The following is a 23,223-nucleotide window of genomic DNA, read 5'->3' as shown; positions in this document are numbered from 1 at the left end:
TTCGGCATGCATAGGGGTGTGGGTTAAATTTAAGGATTTTGCGCTTAAAGAACGGTTCTTTCTTATTGTTGTATGTATGCACATGAATAAACAGCAACTATTAGTTTTAGTCTTTCATAAAGACTCCAGAATAAGATCACTTGACATTTCCAGAAGCTTCTGTATCAAGTGGACTGCTCAAATAACCCACAGTGCCCACCAAAGTATATACCTAAGTACTGGAACAGTGACGTCAATATTTTTTATTGCTATATATTCAAGAAATTTGGATTTGAGATCAAAATATGAATATGAGACAAGAGAACAGAAGGTCAGCTTTGATTTCTTAGTATTTCTATGTTTTTATGTTTTACGATTGTGGAACAATAGCACTTTTATGTTCATTCCTCCCATTTTAAGTAAGCCATAAGGATTGGAACAGATGACTGACAGGTGTTTCTTGTTGCTCATGTGTTTGTTGCATTGCTTGTTCACACATAAAAGACCAGTGACAGTCTAGTGTTGATTTTAGTCTTTGCTTTTGACTTGGGAGCCTGTGGACATGAATCAAAATGAAGACCAGAGAACTGTCTGAAAGAAAAGCAAGCCATTTGGAAGCTGGAAGAAAAGAATCATTATATTACAACTATGGCACAAAATTGGGCAGAGCAAATACAACAATTTGGAATGTCTTGAAAAAGAAAGAAACCACTCTCATGTACTTTAGCAATAGACAATGGCAAGGTTGGCCAAGGAAAACAAATGCAGTTGATGACAGAAAAATCATCAGAGCTGTGAAGAAAAATCCTAAAATAACTGTCACTGACATCACTCACAACATCCAGAGTTCAGGGGTGAAAGTATCACAAGGTACCGTTCACAGAAGATTTCAACAGCAGAATTACAAAGGCTACACCACAAGATGCAAACCTCTCATCAGTACCAAAAATAGAAAGGAAGATTTGAATTTGCCAAGAAGTACCGGGGTGAGCCGGTGGAGTTGTGGAACAAAGTTTTATGAACAGTTGAGACAAAGATAACCCTTTACCAAAGTGATGGAAATGTGAAAGTGTTGAGAAAGAGAGGAACTCCATATAATCCATCACATACTACCTCATCTGTGAAGCATGGTGGAGGGAGTGTCATGGCTTGGGTTTGCATGGCTGCCTATGGAACTGGCTTACTCATCTGTATTGATGATGTAACTAATGATGGCAGAAACATTTTGTCTGCTTATGTACAGGAAAGATCCGGATATTCACCAAAACCTCATCATTCGTCCTTGTCACACACCCAACATATCCATCAAAATTCGGCCGAATCCATTCATAACATTTTGAGATATCCTGTTCACAGTTAGACAGACAAACAGACAGGGGTAAAAAGTACATCCTCCATCCACCATCCATAGGGGACCGCAAGGCTAACCCCCGCTCTTGCAGGGAAAATGGCCTTAAAATGCCTGTTGTTTGTTGTTGTATCGACCATAGGTGGCAGTGGTAAATATGTCATAATAAATGTCAAATAAAAAAAAGATGTCTGGGCCTACAGAACTTTAATATACAAGAAAATAAACACGACATAATTACAATAACACTGAAGCTTTTTGCACTGTACTCCTCAAGGCGATTCACAGCAAAAGACCAGAACAGGTAGGAGATATTGCATTTATAAGCATGTTTATGTAACAGCGACACCGATTGGTTCATCAGTCATGATGTCATTGGTCTATGAACCATTGGTCTCTTCATCGGACTCAACCGGTACGAGCTTGTAAGAACGTTCAAGCACCGTCGATTATTTATTATTATTATTCTTCTTCTGCCATTGCACTGCAACTGGTTGCCAACCCCGGTTGTGCAGACCAGGACAATGCAGATACGTTAAAGATATTGAGCCGAGGTCGGAGTACATTACATCTATGTATATTAAGAAGCAACTTTCATCCATCACACGGACCGTACATTGTGTCTTCAAAAGGAATTTGTACATTCTCTCATTCTCTTTCAACATGGAAAGATTAAAGGTGTTTCCCCGACCGCTGTCCATGGTATGTCTGCAAATGGTGAGTCCCCGGCTTTGGGGAACCCTATCCCCCTCCCACCAAGGTAATGATGCTAATGGTGAGTCATCAGTAATCACTAACAACTCCGCTCCAGCCAATCGGAGCCAGGGATAGTAGTGACCGAGTCAACCAATGGGCGTTCAGAATACCAATTACATCATGACACATGAACCAATCGGTGTCACTGTTAGATAGACATGCTATAAATGCACGAGTTCTCATCTCTTCCAGTCTTTTGCTGTGAATCGCCTTGAGGAGTACAGCACAAAAAGCTTTGGTTGTTGTTATTATGTCGTGTTTGTTTTCTTGTATGATAACAACTTTACCAATAAGATACAATTGAACACAAATGTGTGTGCGCACGTGTGTTGAATAAAGTGAATACAACATGCATTTTAAGGCCATTTTCCCTGCTGGAGCAGGGGTTAGCCTTGCGGTCCCCATGACAATCTTCTCCATTTTGCCCTATTTTCTGCATCTCTCCTTGTTAACCCCCTTGCCCGCATTTCTTCTTCCACCATCTTTAGCCAAGTCTTTCTCGGTCTTCCCCGTCCTCTACTTCCTTCTACATCAATTTCCATCACTCTTCTCAACCAGTCACTTTCATCCTTCCTCAACACATGACCTAACCATCTCAGCCTGTTCCTCTTCACAGCATCAATCACAGGCAATATTCCCATCATCTTTCGCAATTCATCATTTGTCTTCCTCTCTCTCAACGATACTCCGCACATCCATCGAACCATTCGCATTTCCACCCTTTCCAGCCTTCGTTGCTGCTCTACGTTCATTACCCATGTTTCGCTCCCATAAATCATAACACTTCTCACACATGCAGCATACACCTTTCCCTTCAGCTTCAGCGACACTCTCCTCCTCATCAGCACGCCACTCAGTTCCCGAAACTTCTTCCATGCACATCTCACTCGAGCAACCATTGCCGAGTCTGATCCACCTTCTCCATTCAGCATGTCTCCGAGGTAGCAAAATGTTTTCACACCTTCCAGCTTCATGCCGTCTCCAAGATCCAACTCAACATTTCCTCCATCTGCAGCTCCCTCTGTGCACACCTTACATTTGAATGTAGCTGCCACACTGGTAAATGACCCTCTCAGACCACTACATTTTTGATGAACACACTCAGCGCACATTGTACATTGAATGGAGTTCACTCCGACACCCTTCCTGCACACAGCACATGGCCACTTCCCAGTTCTTTCCACCTCACCACATGCTTTACCACTTGCTATCACCTTCGTCTTTCCGATATTCACCTTCAGACCTTTTGTCTCCATACATTCCTTCCACTTGTTCATCTTTTCCTTCAGTCCATCCATACTTTCCGCAATAAACACCAGATCATCTGCATACAACAACTCCCACGGTAAACCCTCCTTTACGTTCTGAGCCAGCACCTCCATCACAGCTACAAATAGTAGTGGACTTAGTACCGCAGCCTGATGCACTCCCACCTTCACCTCAAACTCACCACTGTTCCCGTCCTTCGTCCTTACAGCTGTGCGTGCTCTTTTGTACATTGCCATCACTACTCTGATCAACCATTCCTTTCACACCCCAACTTCACACCCCAACTTCCTGGCATAAATCCAAATGTCAATACTTTGCGTGGAACCCTATCGAATGCTTTCTCCAGATAAACAAACCCAAAAAACAACTTCTTCCTCTTCTCCATGTACTTCTCCTGCAACTGCCTCACAATGAAAAGCGCATCTGTCGTTCCTCTTCCTGGCATAAATCCAAACTGCATTTCGTCGATCTTCACTTTCTTCCTTATCCTCCTCTCCAACACCCTTTCCAATACCTTCATTCCATGCTCCAATAACTTTATCGCTCGGTACGAGCCACAGTCCAGGGGGTCACCTTTCCCCTTGCATAGAGGGACGGGGGTACTCAGTTCCCAATCCACTGGAATGCGGCCTTCTTTCACCACCAGATTACAGATCTCTGTCATTCTCTTCACACCCCAACTTCCTGCTGCCTTCAACATATCTCCCACAACTCCCGTCGGCCCTCCCGCTTTTCCACTCTTCATTGCTTTTATCGCTTCCTCAACTTCCTTCTCAGTTATCTTCTCTGCCGGTCCTAAAACTGGGTTACTCTCTATGTTGCCATCCCATTCATTCTCTGTATTCAACAGCATTTCCATATATCTTTTCCATCTTCCTTTAATTCCATCTGGGTCGACAACGATTTGTCCCACTTCATCCTTCAAGCAACTCACCCCCATCACATCACATCTCTCTTTCGCTATGTGCTTTGCAATCCTGAATACTGCTTTCTGACCCTCTTCCGAATCCAAGCGTTCTCCGAACATTTTCCTACATGCCTCCCTGCGCCTTTGCTACCTCTTTCTTTGCAGCCTTCCTGGCTGCCTTATAACATTCATGCTCTGCTGTTTCTGCTCCCGTACCCTTCGCCTTCTGCCACTCCTTGAACTTCTTCCTCTTCTCGTCAATCCTCTTTCCAACTTCATCATCCCACCATCATGTTTCCGAGTGCCTCGGTGGTCCTTTTGTCCATCCACATACCTCACCAACGGCTCCCAACAGACTTAGCTTTCATTGACATCCAACCACTTTCAAGCTCAACCACATCATCCTCTACCCTACTCAGCCTCTCTTTTAATGCCTCCCTTACTGTCACCTCTTTCATCCTCCACACCTTCATTCTCGGTTGGTACTTCACCCGCCGAGCTCTCCTCGCACCTTTCACCCTTATGTCGCAGACAACCAAGTGGTGCTGTCAAACAGCCTCCTCCATTGAATAAAGTGAATGTCAAAAAATATCAATTGGTGTCTTTTTATTAAAAATGATTGGAAGGTAAAAATGGAAATGGATGAAGAGAATAATACTGGATGGACTTGTAATTCTAAATGCAAGAAAATAAGATGAACATTGATTGGTTAACACCTTGTCGTACCTATGTGTTCCTACCAGCAATGCGGAGGAAACCTGTAGTTACCGAGGTACGTGTTCCTACCAATCTGTGGAGTGGTCTTGGATTTTCAAAGTCCATGCCCTCAGAGGCCATGAAACTACTTCGCCAGAAAACCTACAAACCCCGCATGGCAACCACGTATGAGGTGTGAACTCTGAGATGCAACACCCATGGATGCACTTCACCAGGATGGCAGCTTTTATAGAAATCTACACCACATCACACCAACTGAGCCATTTGTCTGCTCGTCAGCCTAAAATGCCTGCTCTTTCATGAGGTCTCCCATCAAAGTACTCACCAAGATAGACTGTTTATAGTTCTGAAACCGATGGGATGTGGAACATTCAAACAGATCATTCCCGTTATTCCTATGCGTAAAGTATTCCAATTTTCCAGTAATCCTGTTGCAGGTGTTCACATTCAGAAAGAAAACCACAGTATGGACGACGTCAATTTCGCGAGCCATGATGAATTTGATGGCACTGCCTTTATAGAAATTGCTGCTTGGCACCATAATGATGCCATAAATGCTCACATATGTGCACATTCTTCACTTTGTTCTCTGTTTGTGTATCCAATGTTTCCATATTTTTGTCATCAGTTCCAGTTTTTAACCCTTTGAGTACGGGATTTGTTTTTGATAAAAAAATACCCCCGGTACGGGATTAATTTGGCATTTTGGTACGGGAATGCAACCATGTACTGACGATCTATTTATAGGTATAGTCGATGACGTGAAGTAACGTCATCCATACACAAAACTTTTTCGCGGGTTGCGGCACTGGACGTCATCCGTACTCAAAGGGTTAATACTGCATTCATCTCCCACAGGTTCCTTCAACTTACTGCGTATCCTGCGCATCTTTGTAACATGACCTTCGTCAATATCCCATGCTTTTCTAGTTGTTTGCTCGAATCATGTGAAGTGTGCTTGGAATCGATTTATCTGTTATTTTCTGCAGGTCGACAAACATCAGCGCACGTCGCTCCATGAGGGCAGCAATGGCAGCGACTCTGAGAATTGGCGGAATGGATGCAGAGGCACAAGTAGTGGCTCAAATGAATTCCATACTCCTTCCGGTTGTACGAGTCATATCCTCAATGCAAGTCCAGTTTGTAAGTTCACCATAAGTGTGTGTTGATATGCATCAGTGTAAAGACTTACTGTGTGCAATAAGCGAGCCGCTGCGTTAGCAAGCGTTAGCTGCTGCATTAATAATCAACGGACTCCAGCAGGTATGCTTTTGCATATCGATACGTTAATAACATAATTGCCTTAGATCGTTTTTTGCAAAAAATTTGTTCTTCACTATTAAGAATGCCTAACTATACCCAACATCTCCAGAAAATTTCATGACGATCAAACTAATTTTCGATTCAAAAAACGCGATTTTTATTTTTGGAAAAATTGCCTTATGCACAAAAGTATTCTCAAAATCGGCGAAGGCAATTTGACAAATTGCGCTGAGCACACAAGTGGTCTCAAAATCAGCGAAGGTAAATTAATTTTCAACCAAGTTGAAACGACAACGAAATGTTTGTAGCAAATTTTAAATCAAAATCATTATTTTCGAATAAAGTCTATGCCTCGGTATGAATGAGTTCATCGTAGAAACGTTGGTTTTCTACGGGCATCACGTCTTTCAATGTCTGTAAATCCCGAAATGTACGGAGGGTGATCGGCAGAGGAGCCTGGAACAGTGGTATCCAGGACTTCGGCGTCGTTGTGTCGACGTGTTGTGGAGCAGCGTCCATTCGTCATCATAATGCAGCTTGAAGCTCACATTACCACGTGTTTCGTACCGAAGCGCACGTAATATCAAAAACTGTCGGCTCGCCTTGTTTCTTGCCGGGGTGAAAAGATTGCAGGTAAGGTTTGTCTAACTTTCTAAAGTTATTGTATTTTAATGAGACGGTGTATGATCCGGGTTTATGCGCGCTGGTCTCGCAATAACCACGAAATCACGTGGCACCAAGATGTCGACATGTTTCATGCGTCGTTCTATGGTTGCGTGCACAGAATCGCACTCCATCATCGTGTGGCCCTTTACCAGGAACTTTTGTATGAGGGTCTTCTGTTTTGAGGTGGCGAAGTTCAAAAAACCATTTGCTACAGTCATACTGCGGTTTTGGTAGCCGCATCCATCTGACCACACGACGATGGTGTCGACATCCTCGTAGTGTGGTTCGCGCAGGATTTTATGAAGGAATTTCTTGTGAATCGATGTAAATACATCACTGGACATATCTCCGTTTGTTTCGTCAAAAACGTAACAGTATCCGTCCTTCTTTTCTTTATTAAAAAACGTCCTGTTATGTATTGAAGCTTAGTTTTGTAAAATGACGCTCAAACCTGAGTTTTAGGCAGACACTGAACAGCCTGCAGATCCATTGTGAATACGGCGAAGTTTGGTTGCTGTAAAGCCCGTCTCTCATCCTCTGTCCTTTCATCTTGGGCTTGTTTGGCCAATGATCTGTGGTTTATAAATACAGCCCGGGTGATGTTTCCTTCCTTTCCTGCTATGCAGGTTGTGCACTGGTCTTTCTTCGGGATAAATTTGGAAAATGTCGTCATGAAATTTCTTGGAAAAGTAGCGAATGCTGAGGGCTCATTCCTCTTCGTTCTCACAAGTCGATTTATATTCCCGGTAGAGATGAGCCATGGTCCTCCCGGGAACTAGAAAAAATTTTCTCCGCAAATATATCTGTATGGCGGCAGTAGTGGGAAGGGATTGTAGGCACATTCTCCAACCAGGCCTCCAAACAACCTTCTGCCTCGGCGGCTGGGGCATGCTTGCCGGTCTTTGCTGCCTTCGTGTTTCCTGGGCCTATCGGTGGTCTACGTTCCAGCCAATAACTGAGCATGCGCTCAGACATTCCGAGGGTTGAGGCGACTAGCTTCCGACATACCACGAGCAGGTTCCCGTCAGGTTTGGGGCGCCAGATGTTGGAGGTGCGGCGAGTTCCAACCGGTCCCTTATCATTGTAGGCTTTTATGATGCGCCTCCTCTCTTCCCACGATGGCAGGTTCCAAAACTCCTGAAATATCAGTGCGCGTTCTCTCTCACTAATATCTCCGCATCGTTTGTTCATCATCCGGCAGTAGTTATTGATGCACGGTGGACCCATGCTTCTCTTGTCGGCTGTTTCACCGTGGCGAATCGAGTAGTTCCGTCCTTGAAGTCGGGCAACCTGCTGAACTCCATCCTTCCACGTTTTGGGCTGCGCAAACTTGGAACAGCGACATTTCGGCATCACCACTCCTGCTGCAGTGCAATGCGCTTGGACGTCGTAGATGATGGTATCATCGGATGAGGACGCCACCGCATTCACATTCTCCTCTCCGCTTTCATTTTCTGACAAAACGGGTGGTCCTCTCGGAATTTCCATTGCAAAAAGAATAGAAAGTGAGGATGTTCAAAATCAAGTCGGTGTCCATAAGCTGGGGTTGGTAAATCGGATGTTCAAAATCAAGTCGGTGTTCGTAAGCTGAGGTCGGTAAATCGGAGGTTCAAAGATCAAGTCGGTATGGTTGGTTGTATGGTTTGTCGGTAAATCGGTTGTATGGTTGGAAATCAGTAGAAACACTGTGAAGATAGCTGACCTGTACTACTCGAGAGCGAGAAGCGGTCTGAATTTGGATGCGCGAGAACAGTTTTTATACTGACATAATATTTGTGAGAACGTGGTTTTGATCGATGAACCAATTAGAGTTGACCAGTACGAACACGTGTATAATAATTCAGAAGATAAAGTTAAAGTCAAAGTTGCTAGTTCTTATAATTTAGCGCTTTCCACTGCCGAAGGCTTTCTGAAAGTGCTCAACATCAAGTAACCCCAGGGCTCACTAAAACCCATTACTCCGCTACTAACGTCTTCAACCCACTGCAGCCGAGTTCAGCGCATTACCGGGTTCTCATACTAACATAGAGATACTTTTCTCTGCCCTCCCAACCCATAATTTGGAACCTACTGCCACGTGTAAGGACGATCCTCTTTTCAATTAACAGAGAAAGTGCAAACACCTGTGGTCCTACTGGGATTCGAAACCGGGTGCTCACGCTTGTGAAGCGAGCGCTCTATCCACTCAGCCAGTGGGGACCACGATTCACACCTATTCCAAGACCGCCCGAGACGATGTAATTCAAATCGACTGACATTTTATCACTCAAATTACCTTTACTCAAAATTACTCAAATTACTCGTATTATTACTCAAATTACTCGTGGTATCAATCAAATTACTAGCATTATGACTCGTATCAATGCGTACAGGCTACGCCGACAACATTATACCTCGTCCTCTTTCTTCGAAGAAGACAGATAAACAACACCGAAGCACCCACAGCCATCGAAACACCCGCAGCTACCGTAGCACCTGCCACTGACACGACGCCAATATTGCTTGATTACGTAACTCCCATTGTCGACATGAGGTGCGGAATAGCGTTGATGTATTACCATTATCGATACTTAAATACAGTGCAACTTATTAAATTCGAATATGAACGTAGGACGAAATGCGAACAAAAACGTCGTTATCTCAAAACGAGGAAAATCGGCGAAGGCAATTATGTTAGTAATGTATCAATACACAGTACAGGTAGAGATAGAGGCAGGTAGAGGTATTTTGAGCACCAAATAAGATTCGAGGCCATTTAGAAGAAAAACACATGTTACGCCTCGGTCCCCCGTCGGAGAAGTGATGTGAGTTGACAAAGTGGAAGAGGCAAGGTGGCCATCTTGGATTTTGACGTGGCGACCCAATTTTCAATAGCGTTCTTCCTTATGCCGAGATACACCCACACACCAGATTAAACGTTGGTACTTTGCTTATTTTTCAAGATATTCCCGCTCACATGGTTCAGACATATATATGGTGGCAGCCATCTTGGATTTTGACGTGGCGACCCACTTTTCAATAGCTTTCTTCCTTATGCCTAGATACCCCCACACACCAGATTAGAAGTTGGTACTTCGCTTATTTTTCAAGATATTCCGCTCACAAGGTTCAGAAATTCATGGCGTCAGACATACATGGTGGCGGCCATCTTGGATTTTGACGTGGGTTGCACCCACACACCAAATTCGAATGCGGTCCTTCGCTTACGCATGCATGCACGCATGTACGCACGGACGGACGGACACACGGACGGAGGGGAAAACCATAGTCCCCCTTTCGCTCCGCAGTGCGACGGGGGACAACAAAACCAGATGCAACTCACTCGAGCCTCTTTTTCTCTGTACTTGAATTCAGAAGAACATTTGAGTTATAGCCCGCAAGGTTAACCCCCGCTCTAGCAGGGAAAATGGCCTTAAAATGCCTGTTGTTGTTTGTTGTTCTATCTGAGTTATGGTGGGGCAGAAAGCTGCACGAGCAAGATGAATAGTGCATTTTGTGATAAAAGCATGAAACTTGGCACAAAGTTAGAAATCATCAAGACAAACAGATTAGGACACACCATGTCAGATTTTGCCCTAAATGGTGCTGGCAGCCATTCTTCAAGATGGCCACCACAAAAAACCTATTTTTCTAATATCTTAAATACTACTTCACCTGGAGCTATAATTTTTGTGTCAAAATATAGGTTGTTGATTGTAAGAATTTCAATATTTTTTTTTTTAAATCATCTCTGACCTTTATATCTACCATTTTGGAAGATTGAAACCACCAAACATTTTTCCATTTTGTTCGACTCTATCACCCAGAGCCATAGATTTGGTCTCAAATTTTGGGGGAAAATTATTTCAAATGTTTTATTTTCTACCTTCTAAGATGTTCATTTCCGCCATTTAAAACAAATCATAAAAATCCGTCAGTACAAACCAAAATCTTGGTGAAGGCATTGGACAACAGGGCACGACAGTTTTTACATAAGAAACTTTTTTTCAGCACCAAAAACCTTTCAAATTTCAGTGCACAACTGGTTTCCTGAAAGCTGATCAACTTGCACACAACAATATCCCACCAGGTTCGTGCATGTGCTGTTGTCTGCATCAGTCATACACACCGTACACCCAGAATGGAGCAGAAGATCTTCATTTTGAGAGTTGGTGCATCCACATATACCAAAAAGAGCGTCAGGGTTCAAGCTTTGGTACATCATTCTTTACCTTCAGCTTACTCTGCTGTCTTTCACATCCATCAGAATTGGTGAATTCAACCTGTACGTGGAAACACTGCAAAGTTTGGCACCATGGTTTTTTTGCTCTGGATCATGTGCACTATTCCAAGTAGCTCCCTGTCTAAATCAGAAACATGAGCTCCTTGGTGGATGAACACAGAATTGTATATGAAGAGTTCCCCATCAATTCTAGCTTTGTTGTCACCAAGACATCTAATTCTTTCTCAAAGATGGCAATCACCCAGGCACATGGTCAGAACAATGCAGCGGTGAAGGGAGATGGCGGTGCAGTGGGTCTGAATGAAAACCTTGCTTCTCTTTGAAGATGGATGGTGTCGGGCCCAGAGATGGCACACCTCATTGCCGAATATGAAGCCTCTGTTGAGACTTCGAGAAGCCTTGAAGATCATTGTCACCATGATCAAAGCACAAGTGTCCAAAACAGCATTCCTAAAAGATGTAAACTCAGTGAAAGCTGCCTTGCGAGACATTGGAAATCCATTTCATGAGGAAGGACCTGACCTGGTGGTTCTGGACACTCGAGATACTTGTGGCAAGAGTGTTGTGGACATTGTTGTGAAAATTGAACAGCTCGACCGTGATCAGTACAATGCATTTGTCAAAGAGCAGCTAACAGATTGTGCTAACCCCCTGGAAGGAACAATCAAAATGAACAAACTCCATCTTTTTGCAACATCACCAGAAAGAGCAAAATCAAAACTGCAGAATCAAGCATCAGTTCTGAAAAGTGAGTGTGCATTGTTTTTCTCAGGTGTACATTGCCTGACAGGTGAGGAACAGTGATATTGCAGAGTTCTTCTCACGTGAGAACCAAGCCTCTCCACAATCACCGTCGCAGGATGGGAAACTGCACACACGAACAAAGGCACACATCATCAGCTGCTTGGACAAAGTCATGCCACTTCAAACAGACAATTGTCCAATTACTCCAAGCACTGATGTTGCTATTATTGATGGAGCAGTAGCTGTCCACATGTTGAGCCATGGAACAACGTTTGGCCAGTATGGAGAAAACTTTTTGCAGCCATTATATCCCAGGTCAACAACACAACATATTGACATTGTATGGGACATCAACAAAGCAGCAAATCTCAAAGAACATGCAAGCCAACGGAGGGGGAAGGGTGTTCCCTGCCATGTGGAAGTTAACTCACCTCTGCTAAAAAGATGGCATGATTTCTTGTGATGTAATGAGAACAAAACAAAGTTGCTCACATTATTGAGTAACATTGAAGATGGTATGCATTAGCATACAAGCAAGGAGGTCATCGGCACATTCAATGAGACTGTGAAGCTGTCAAAAGCACGAGACATTGTGGATTTGTCTCCCTGCACACACAGAGGCAGACACCACAATAATGGTCCATGTTGGTGATGCTGCTAAGTGTAGCTACAAGAATCTCATAATCCACACAGGAGACAGTGATGTTGTTACTCCCGCCAGGGATTAATGCATTCGATCGTGTGTGTGTGTGTGTGTGTGTGTGTGTGTGTGTGTGTGTGTGTGTGTGTGTGTGTGTGTGTGTGTGTGTGTGTGTGTGTTCGTGAACAAGATATCTGGAAGAGTTCTGCACGGATTTGGATGAAAGTTGGTGGGATGATTGCCCTTGGGATAACGAAGAATTGATTAGTTTTTGGTGAGGCTCAGGATATTATTCCAGATCCAGGAATTTTTTTGAAGGTTTTTATTACCATTGGAAGATAGGGCTCATTTTTTTTTTTTACATTATCTTCTATATATTCTATATTTAACATTGTCAAATGAAAATAGTTTTCATATTTGTTGTAAATGTAGTTTAAACTCGTGGTTATGCGTTAGAGCGGTGTATTTTGTTAGCAGCGTCGTCTTCAAGGTTCTTCTTTTTTTCTAATAAAGACATATTCTGTCATTTTAAAACCACCAAAGTGTGTATTCGGTTTCCCCGTTTCATAAAATGTATCGCTTGATACGTATAATATAATGCTTTAAAACTGTTTTTTTTTGTTTGTTTTGTTTTTACCTCAGAAGAGATATCAACATTTACCTCAGCGAATGTCAATCGCGGTGTCAGTATTTGATGAACTTCTAAAGACTTAGGTGACTTATAAGTGTGACATGCATGTGCACGGGATTCTTTCCAGAAGAATGAGTGATCGCATTAGCTTGTACGACTTAAAATGAGCGAGTTATGTTTTGACGTTTGGGCCAGTTTTACATGTTGTATCCCTAAGGAATGAAACGAACGTTTTTACTGGCTTACAATTTTATTTATTTATTTATTTATTTTTTGTATACTGAATCGAGGCTCGTGAAAGAGCTAACATTTACTTCACAAACAAATCAACCAGACAAACAAAATATATAAAAGAGGGAGCGGAAAACAAGATGGGGAGAGAAGGGGAAGCACACAAACACAACATTTGAGAGCAGAGAGATGTGTGGAAGGGAGAGGGCTTGGGGGGGAGGAGGCGTGGGAAGGGGGGGGGGGGAGGGAGAAGTATAAAACACAAGGACACCAAGGACTTCCAGGACAGAAGTTGGTATTTCAAAAAAGTGGATTTGGGGTGAAATTAGCAGGGGTAGAAAAGATCAAGGGTTTGGATGGGGGAAGATAGGAGATGGTGGTGAACAGCTGTTTTAAAGACCTGGAGGGTGGAGTGGGATTGAAGAGAGTGAGGGAGTTTGTTCCAGAGGCAGGAGAAAAGAGGAATGAAGGAGTGAAGGTGAGCAGAGAGTCTTGATTTTGGCAGTTTACCCATAAGAGGGTTGCAGGCAGATCTTGTGCGACCTGTAAGAATATTTGCGGGACAGAGCCCAGAGCGAGCTGGGGGGGCAAGGCCAGAGAGGAGTCGGTAGAAGACGGAAAGACCACCAACCTGCCTGCGGTGAGTGAGTGAGAGGTCCTTGGAGTTAGCTTCATCGCGGGAGATTCCAATGATTCTGAATGCTTTGGTTTCAACAGCGTGAAGACGAGCTAGGTGTGAGGCAGGAGCACCAGCCCAGAGGGGAGAGCAGTATTCCATTGAGCTGCGGATGAAAGCCTTGTATGTGGTGAGGAGCTCAGGTGTGCCAAGGAAGGACTTCGCACGACGGAGGATGCCCAGTCGGCGACTGGCTTTGGAGGCCAGATTTGAAATGTGGTTTTCCCAGGAAAGATCATGGCAGATAGTGAGACCCAAAAGCTTGAGTGACAGATCTTCTTGGAGAGGATTATTCAGAAAGTAGATGGGAGGGTTGTCCAGTCGATCTTTTCGGAGAGACATCGTAAGAGTGTGAGATTTGTCAGGATTGAAAGACATGTTCCACTTGTTTGCCCAGTCTGTGATTTTGTCCAGGTCTTCAGAGAGTGAGGAGGCTGCAGACTGCCGATCTGAGGGAAGAGGAATGGAGCGGCAGAGAGTGGAGTCAGCAGCAAAGAGATAGAGAGGATTTTCCAGAGAGTCGGAGAGATCATTGATAAAGACCAGAAAAAGCACAGGGCCCAGCATACTGCCTTGGGGAACTCCAGCCTTAACAGGAAGGGGAGATGAGAGAAATCCATTCAGGGCCACACGTTGACTACGACCAGAGAGGAAGTCCGCCAGCCATGCGTGGAGATTTCCATGGATACCAAAAGAGGAGAGTTTGGTGAGCAGAGCGGGATGCCAGACCGTATTTGAAGTCACACATGCCTCAAAATACACTCACCTATATGGAATTGAACGCTGAATCCGAAAATATAAGTGAAATTGCCTTGGTTTTTTTTTGTTTGCCCACTCTTCCACCCCCTCCCGTGTGTGACCCATGCACCCCCCCTCCCGTGTGTGAACCACGCACCCCCTCCCTCCCGTGTGTGAGCCACGCACCCCCTCCCTCCCGTGTGTGAGCCACGCTCCGCCACCCTCCCGTGTGTGACCCCCCCCCTCCCTTGTGTGACCCACTCCCCCCCCCTCCCCTGTCTGACCCACGCTCCCCCCCCTCCCGTGTGTGACCCACTCTCCCCCCCCCTCCCGTGTGTGACCCACTCTCCCCCCCCTCCCGTGTGTGACCCACTCTCCCCCCCTCCCGTGTGTGACCCACTCTCCCCCCCTCCCGTGTGTGACCCACTCTCCCCCCCTCCCGTGCATGACCCACTCTCCACCCCCCCCCCCCCTCCCGTGTGTGACCCACTCTCCCCCCTCCCGCGTGTGACCCACTCTCCCCCCTCCCGCGTGTGACCCACTCTCCCCCCTCCCGCGTGTGACCCACTCTCCCCCCTCCCGCGTGTGACCCACTCTCCCCCCTCCCGCGTGTGGCCCCACTCTCCCCCCTCCCGTGTGTGGCCCCACTCTCCCCCCTCCCGTGTGTGGCCCCACTCTCCCCCCTCCCGTGTGTGGCCCCACTCTCCCCCCTCCCGTGTGTGGCCCCACTCTCCCCCCTCCCGTGTGTGGCCCCACTCTCCCCCCTCCCGTGTGTGGCCCCACTCTCCCCCCTCCCGTGTGTGACCCACTCTCCCCCCCTCCCGTGTGTGACCCACTCTCCCCCCTCCCGTGTGTGACCCACTCTCCCCCCTCCCGTGTGTGACCCACTCTCCCTCCTCCCGTGGGTGACCCACTCCCCCCCCCTCCCGTGGGTGACCCCCTCCCCCTCCTCCCGTGTGTGACCCACTCTCCCCCCTCCCGTGTGTGACCCACTCCCCCTCCACTCCCGAGTGTGACCCACTCTCCTCCCCTCCCGTGTGCGACCCACTCTCCCCCCCCCCTCCCGTGTGCGACCCCACTCCCCCCCCCTCCCGTATGTGACCCGCCCTCGACCCCCCCTCCCGTATGTGACCCACTCCCCCCCCCTCCTGTGTGTGACCCAGCCTCCTACTCCTCCTCTCCCCCCCCCCCCCCCCGCATGTGTGACCCACTCTCCCCCCCTCCCGTGTGACCCACTCTCCCCCCCTCCCGTGGGTGACCCCCTCCCCTCCTCCCGTGTGTGACCCACTCTCCCCCCTCCCGTGTGTGACCCACTCCCCCTCCACTCCCGAGTGTGACCCACTCTCCTCCCCTCCCGTGTGCGACCCACTCTCCCCCCCCCCCCCTCCCGTGTGTGACCCACTCTCCCCCCTCCCGCGTGTGACCCACTCTCCCCCCTCCCGTGTGTGACCCACTCTCCCCCCTCCCGTGTGTGACCCACTCTCCCCCCTCCCGTGTGTGACCCGCTCTCCCCCCTCCCGTGTGTGACCCACTCTCCCCCCTCCACTGTGTGACTCACTCTCCCCCCTCCAGTGTGTGACCCCCTCCCCTCCTCCCGTGTGTGACCCACTCTCCCCCCTCCCGTGTGTGACCCACTCCCCCTCCACTCCCGAGTGTGACCCACTCTCCTCCCCTCCCGTGTGCGACCCACTCTCCCCCCCCCCCCCCCTCCCGTGTGTGACCCACTCTCCCCCCTCCCGCGTGTGACCCACTCTCCCCCCTCCCGTGTGTGACCCACTCTCCCCCCTCCCGTGTGTGACCCACTCTCCCCCCTCCCGTGTGTGACCCGCTCTCCCCCCTCCCGTGTGTGACCCGCTCTCCCCCCTCCCGTGTGTGACCCGCTCTCCCCCCTCCCGTGTGTGACCCACTCTCCCCCCTCCACTGTGTGACTCACTCTCCCCCCTCCAGTGTGTGACCCACTCTCCCCCCTCCAGTGTGTGACACACTCTCCCCCCTCCAGTGTGTGACCCACACTCCCCCCTCCCGTGTGTGACCCACACTCCCCCCTCCCGTGTGTGACCCACTCCCCCTCCACTCCCGAGTGTGACCCACTCCCCCTCCACTCCCGTGTGTGACCCATTCTCCTCCCCTCCCGTGTGTGACCCACTCCCCCCCCTCCCGTGTGCGACCCACTCTAGCCCCCCCCCTCCCGTGTGCGACACACTCTCGCCCCCCTCCCGTGTGTGACCCACTCGCCCCCCCCCCCCCCTGCGTGTGTGACCCACTCTCCCCCCTCCCGTGTGTGACCCACCCTCACCACTCCCGTGTGTGACCCACCCTCCCCCCTCCATTGTGTGACCCACTCTCCCCCCTCCACTGTGTGACTCACTCTCCCCCCTCCAGTGTGTGACCCACTCTCCCCCCTCCAGTGTGTGACCCACACTCCCCCCTCCCGTGTGTGACCCACTCTCCCTCCTCCCGTGTGTGACCCATTCTCCCCTCTCCCGTGTGTGACCCACTCCCCCTCCACTCCCGAGTGTGACCCACTCTCCCCCCTCCATTGTGTGACCCACTCTCCCCCCTCCACTGTGTGACTCACTCTCCCCCCTCCAGTGTGTGACCCACTCTCCCCCCTCCAGTGTGTGACCCACACTCCCCCCTCCCGTGTGTGACCCACTCTCCCTCCTCCCGTGTGTGACCCATTCTCCCCTCTCCCGTGTGTGACCCACTCCCCCTCCACTCCCGAGTGTGACCCATTCTCCTCCCCTCCCGTGTGTGACCCACTCTCCCTCCACTCCCGAGTGTGACCCATTCTCCCCTCTCCCGTGTGTGACCCACTCCCCCTCCACTCCCGAGTGTGACCCATTCTCCTCCCCTCCCGTGTGTGACCCACTCTCCCCCCCCCTCCCGTGTGCGACCCACTCTCCCCCCCCCCCCCCTCCCGTGTGTGATACACTCTCGCCCCCCCTCCCGTGTGCTTCTTGAAAAGCGCTATATAAAATAAATGTATTATTATTATTATTTGTGGATCTGATCAATTGCCAGTAACCATTTTGTAAAACTGAATGTGCAGCATCTAAATGAAGATGTCCAAATGTCACACATCTCCATGTCCGTGGGATTCCCACGGGTGACCCCACAAGTAATTACAATAATACAGTTCATTCATCAACGAAATCAAAACCATCGGAAACATTTACAAAATTAGAATATGAAAAGGGGATTAATTTGAGAAAGCCCAAGTTCAAAGTTGGTGATATTGTAAGAATATACAGATGGAAAAGCCATTTTGCGAAAGGTTATACAAAGAGATGGACTCATGAATTATTTAAAATCGGTGATGTAATGGATAAAATTCCTTGGACTTACAAATTATATGATTTAAATGGAGAAGAAATCTTCGGTTCATTTTCTTCACAGGAATTACAAAAGACACAGGTAAGCAGATAATACCCTTGAAAGCAATAGGTTGACACTTCACAATCCACTACTATACAGGGATGGGAGGTTTAAGGTGGTTGTTTGGTTGTTAGGAATATAGAAATATTCCTTATTCCTGGACTACAATCCTCCTCAATCCTGAGTAGCTCATCGATGAGACCGCTCTCAAGAAACTCTTCATAATTATTTAGTCGTCTCATTGTTCATAAAATGGGTTCCTCTTTTCACCTTGTATTGAGCACCCAAGTCTAATAGTTAGTGGTGTTGATTTCTTAAAGGAGTTATTTAGAGCTGTTTTAAAGTATCTATCACATTGTTCCACAGCCTCCTGAATAGATTTAGGTTTATTTACAAACTTTTTTAACTTCATAATTGTTTGGGGTTTCTCCATGTTATGACAGTGCTCCATTTGTAAGGTAATATTTAGAGATGCTTCTTTGCTTAAAATAAAATTTTCTTGCTGATTTCGCCATTTCATCTCTGCTCAACAAAGATACTTGTACCAAGAACCAAGTTCCAACATAGTTTGTTAATACACTTGATGGTGATGTGTTAAGAAAATTAAATCATTCCACAAAATAAAACAAATGAGGATAAATATTCATTGGTCCACTTAGTGAGTATAATCAAATGCAGCCCCCCCTCCCCAATTCCCCCTTCCCCCATTTCTCTCTCCTTCCCTTCCCAAATTCCCCTTCCCCCAATTTCCCTTCCACCACAAGTAGTATGAGAATGGGGTGTCTTGAATGCGCCGACTAACAGCGAACGAACGCAGTGAGTGAGAATGAGCTTCAGCGAATGTCTGTTGGTTGGTGCTTTAGGACACCCATTTTCCTACGACTCACGCCGTTTGCAACCACCACGTGTTGGCCAGATTGGTCCACAGACCAACTTTCCCTACCATCGGCGGATGTCACGTGGTGAATTTCCAGCTTCTTCTTCATGGTAACATCTGCCTTGATGGAGAGTAGATCCTTGGCGAAATGTCAGCTTTACCGAATAGTATGTCGAGCTTTTTACAATTATAAACTTTCACCGTTATGATTTCCAATGTTTACATTGAAAATATTTCCAATTACTGTATTATGAAATTACTTTTAAATATTAACTTCTGGCAGTCCTTGGATGAACAATCTGCCATGATTATTAATTTATTGTTTCAAAGGTACGACAGTTTGAACTCGCACCATCCGTCGCCAACTCGATGAAAGGGGGTTCTATGGTAGGAGACCCAGGAGGACCCCACTGCTGAGAGAGAAACAAAAGAAAACCAGACTGGAGTTTGCCAAAACACACCTGAACAAGCCAAAATCCTTCTGGGAGAATGTCCTGTGGTCAAATGAGACCAAATTAGAGCTTTTTTGTAAAGCACATCATCTCTATGTTCACAGAAAACAAAATGAAGCCTTCAAAGAAAAGAACACCTTCCCTACAGTCAAACATGGAGGAGGTTCAGTGATGTTTTGGGGTTGCTGTGCTGCCTCTGGCACTGGGTGCCTTGAATGTGTGAATAGCATCATGAAATCAGGAGATTACCAAGGCATTTTGAAGCGCAATGTTCAACCCATGTCAGAAAGCTGGGTCTCCGTCGAAGGTCATGGGTCTTGCAGCAGCACAATGACCCCAAACACACTTCAAAAAGCACTCAGGAATGGTTCAAGACAAAATGCTGGACTGTTCTGAAGTGGCCAGCAATGAGTCCAGATATAAAACCCATTGAACATCTGTGGGGAGATCTGAAAACAGCAGTTGGGAGAAGGCACCCTTCCAATCTGGGAGAACTAGAGCAGTTTGCAGAAGAAGAGTGGGACAAACTGCCAGTGGAGAGGTGTAGGAAGATCATTCATGGCTATAGGAAGCTCATTCATGGCTATAGGAAGCGCTTGACTGCAGGTATTTTGTCGAAAGTCTGTGCTACCAAATATTAAGTCGAGGGTGTCAATCAATAATTTTGTCAATGCCATTTCTCTTTATTTTCTGATTTAAAAGGATATATTAAGTTCTGAATCAAAAACAAAGTTTCTGTAATATTAAGTGAAATAAAGAATTGTGGAGACAAAATACTTTTGTCAATTTCAACTTATTTTTTGAGAATTTGCGAGTTATTTGAAAAAAGTGCAAAGGTGCCAATATTTTTGGCCACGACTGTAGGTTTTTGCTTTCTTCTCAGAAACTACACAAACAATCCTGATGAAACCTGACCACAACATTGCGTGCATCACCTGTGATGTTCCAACGTTTGTTCCCGACAAAAATCGGGGTCCAAGGCGGGCTATGGGGGAGGGGGAGGGTCAAAGTAGGTGCGGGTTTGGAAATATGACCATAGGTGATGCTGATAAAACACTTTTTGTGGTCATCTTTAAAAACACAAGAAAACTTTAACTCACTTGGTATGTCACGTGACTCTTGAAACACTGCACGACTATAACTTGTGTTTCCTAGATGACAATATTGTGAGCAGTGATGCTCACCTGGCACTCCCATCATGCCTCAATGTCAAGTCACACCCTGCAATGTGCAGTCTGGGAACACTGCCGCATAGTGATGTAGCTGATCTACCTGAACTCTTCAGCAAACTGAGCTTAGAAAAGTACATTGAAGTCTTCCACCAGCAAGAGGTATGTCTGAACTGTATTTTGAATTTACTCCTTTTTGTACCAATTTTTTCCTCGATTTAATTAAATCCAAAAATTTTAATATCTCTTTATTCGTCATTTCCAACGCTGATCTTGTTTATGTTCATTAATGCTAATAAACAGATGATGACTTAAATGTTTAACAATTCTCGTACATTGTAACAAACAGATCATGACGTGTTTAACAATTCTCGTACACAGTAACAAACAGATCATGACGTGTGTTTACCAATTCTTGTACATAGTAACAAACAGATCATGACGTGTCTTTAACAATTCTCGAACACAGTAACAAACAGATCATGACGTCTTTATCAATTTTCATACATTGTAACAAACAGATCATGACGTGTTCAACAATTCTCGTACATTGTAACAAACAGATCACAACGTGTCCAACAATTCTCGTACATAGTAACAAACAGATGACATCTTTAACAATTCCTGTACATAGTAACAAACAGATGACATCTTTAACAATTCTCGTACATTGTAACAAACAGATCATGACGTGTGTTTAACAATTCTTGTACATAGTAACAAACAGATCATGACGTCTTTATAAATTTTCATACATTGTAACAAACAGACCATGACGTGTCTTTAACAATTCTCATACATTGTAACAAACAGATCATGACGTGTCTTTAACAATTCTCATACATTGTAACAAACAGATCATGACGTGTCTTTAACAATTCTCGAACACAGTAACAAACAGATCATGACGTCTTTATAAATTTTCATACATTGTAACAAACAGATCATGACGTGTCTTTAACAATTCTCATACATTGTAACAAACAGATCATGACGTGTTCAACAATTCTCGTACATTGTAACAAACAGATCACGACGTGTCTTCAACAATTCTCGTACATAGTAACAAACAGATCATGACGTCTTTATCAATTTTCATACATTGTAACAAACAGATCATGACGTGTCTAACAATTCTCATACATTGTAACAAACAGATCATGACGTGTTCAACAATTCTCGTACATTGTAACAAACAGATCACGACGTGTCTTCAACAATTCTCGTACATAGTAACAAACAGATGACATCTTTAACAATTCCTGTACATAGTAACAAACAGATGACATCTTTAACAATTCTCGTACATTGTAACAAACAGATCATGACGTGTGTTTAACAATTATTGTACATAGTAACAAACAGATCATGGCGTGTCTTTAACAATTATTGTACATAGTAACAAACAGATCATGGCGTGTCTTTAACAATTCTCGAACACAGTAATAAACAGATCAGGACGTCTTTATAAATTTTCATACATTGTAACAAACAGATCATGACGTGTCTTTAACAATTCTCATACATTGTAACAAACAGATCATGATGTGTTCAACAATTCTCGTACATTGCAACAAACAGACCATGATGTGTCTTTCACAATTCTCGTACATTGTAACAAACAGATCATGACGTGTTCAACAATTCTCGTACATTGTAGCAAACAGATCATGACGTGTCTTTAACAATTCTTGAACATCGTAACAACCAGATCATGACGTGTCTTTAACAATTCTTGAACATCGTAACAACCAGATCATGACGTGTCTTTAACAATTCTCGCACATTGTAACAAACAGATCATGATGTGTGTTTAACAATTCTTGAACATCGTAACAACCAGATCATGACGTGTTTAACAATTCTCATACATAGTAACAAACATATCATGTCGTGTGTTTAACAATTCTCATACATAGTAACAACCAGATCATGACGTGTCTTTAACAATTCTCATACATCGTAACAAACAGATCATGACGTGTCTTTAACAATTCTCATACATAGTAACAACCAGATCATGACGTGTCTTTAACAATTCTCATACATAGTAACAAACAGATCATGACGTGTGTTTAACAATTCTCGTACATAGTTACAAACAGATCATGATGTGTGTTTAACAATTCTTGAACATCATAACAACCAGATCATGACGTGTTTAACAATTCTCGTGCATAGTAACAAACAGATCATGACGTGTGTTTAACAATTCTCATACATAGTAACAAACAGATAATGATGTGTGTTTAACAATTCTTGTACATAGTAACAACCAGATCATGACGTGTATTTAACAATTCTCATACATCGTAACAAACAGATAATGATGTGTGTTTAACAATTCTCATACATAGTAACAAACAGATAATGATGTGTCTTTAACAATTCTTGTACATAGTAACAACCAGATCATGACGTGTGTTTAACAATTATTGTACATAGTAACAAACAGATAATGATGTGTGTTTAACAATTCTTGTACATAGTAACAAACAGATCATGACGTGTGTTTAACAATTCTTGTACATAGTAACAACCAGATCATGACGTGTGTTTA

The 23,223-nt window shown here is 45.3% G+C and overlaps 1 protein-coding gene across 1 annotated transcript in view; it reads left to right on the top strand.

The window, feature by feature from the left end:
* Positions 1 to 23,223, top strand: part of BICC1 (BicC family RNA binding protein 1) — a 564,931-nt gene that overhangs the window by 504,424 nt on the left and 37,284 nt on the right. The window contains 3 exon segments of the mRNA XM_078784015.1: positions 5,003 to 5,148; positions 5,966 to 6,119; positions 20,650 to 20,825. Coding sequence (XP_078640141.1) covers positions 5,003 to 5,148; positions 5,966 to 6,119; positions 20,650 to 20,825 — 476 coding nt within the window.

This window comes from Myxine glutinosa, chromosome 8 (assembly GCF_964187855.1).
Source record: "Myxine glutinosa chromosome 8, kmMyxGlut1.1, whole genome shotgun sequence".
In the NCBI taxonomy this organism is placed as follows: domain Eukaryota; kingdom Metazoa; phylum Chordata; class Myxini; order Myxiniformes; family Myxinidae; genus Myxine; species Myxine glutinosa.
This window is presented reverse-complemented; position numbering and strand designations above follow the sequence as displayed.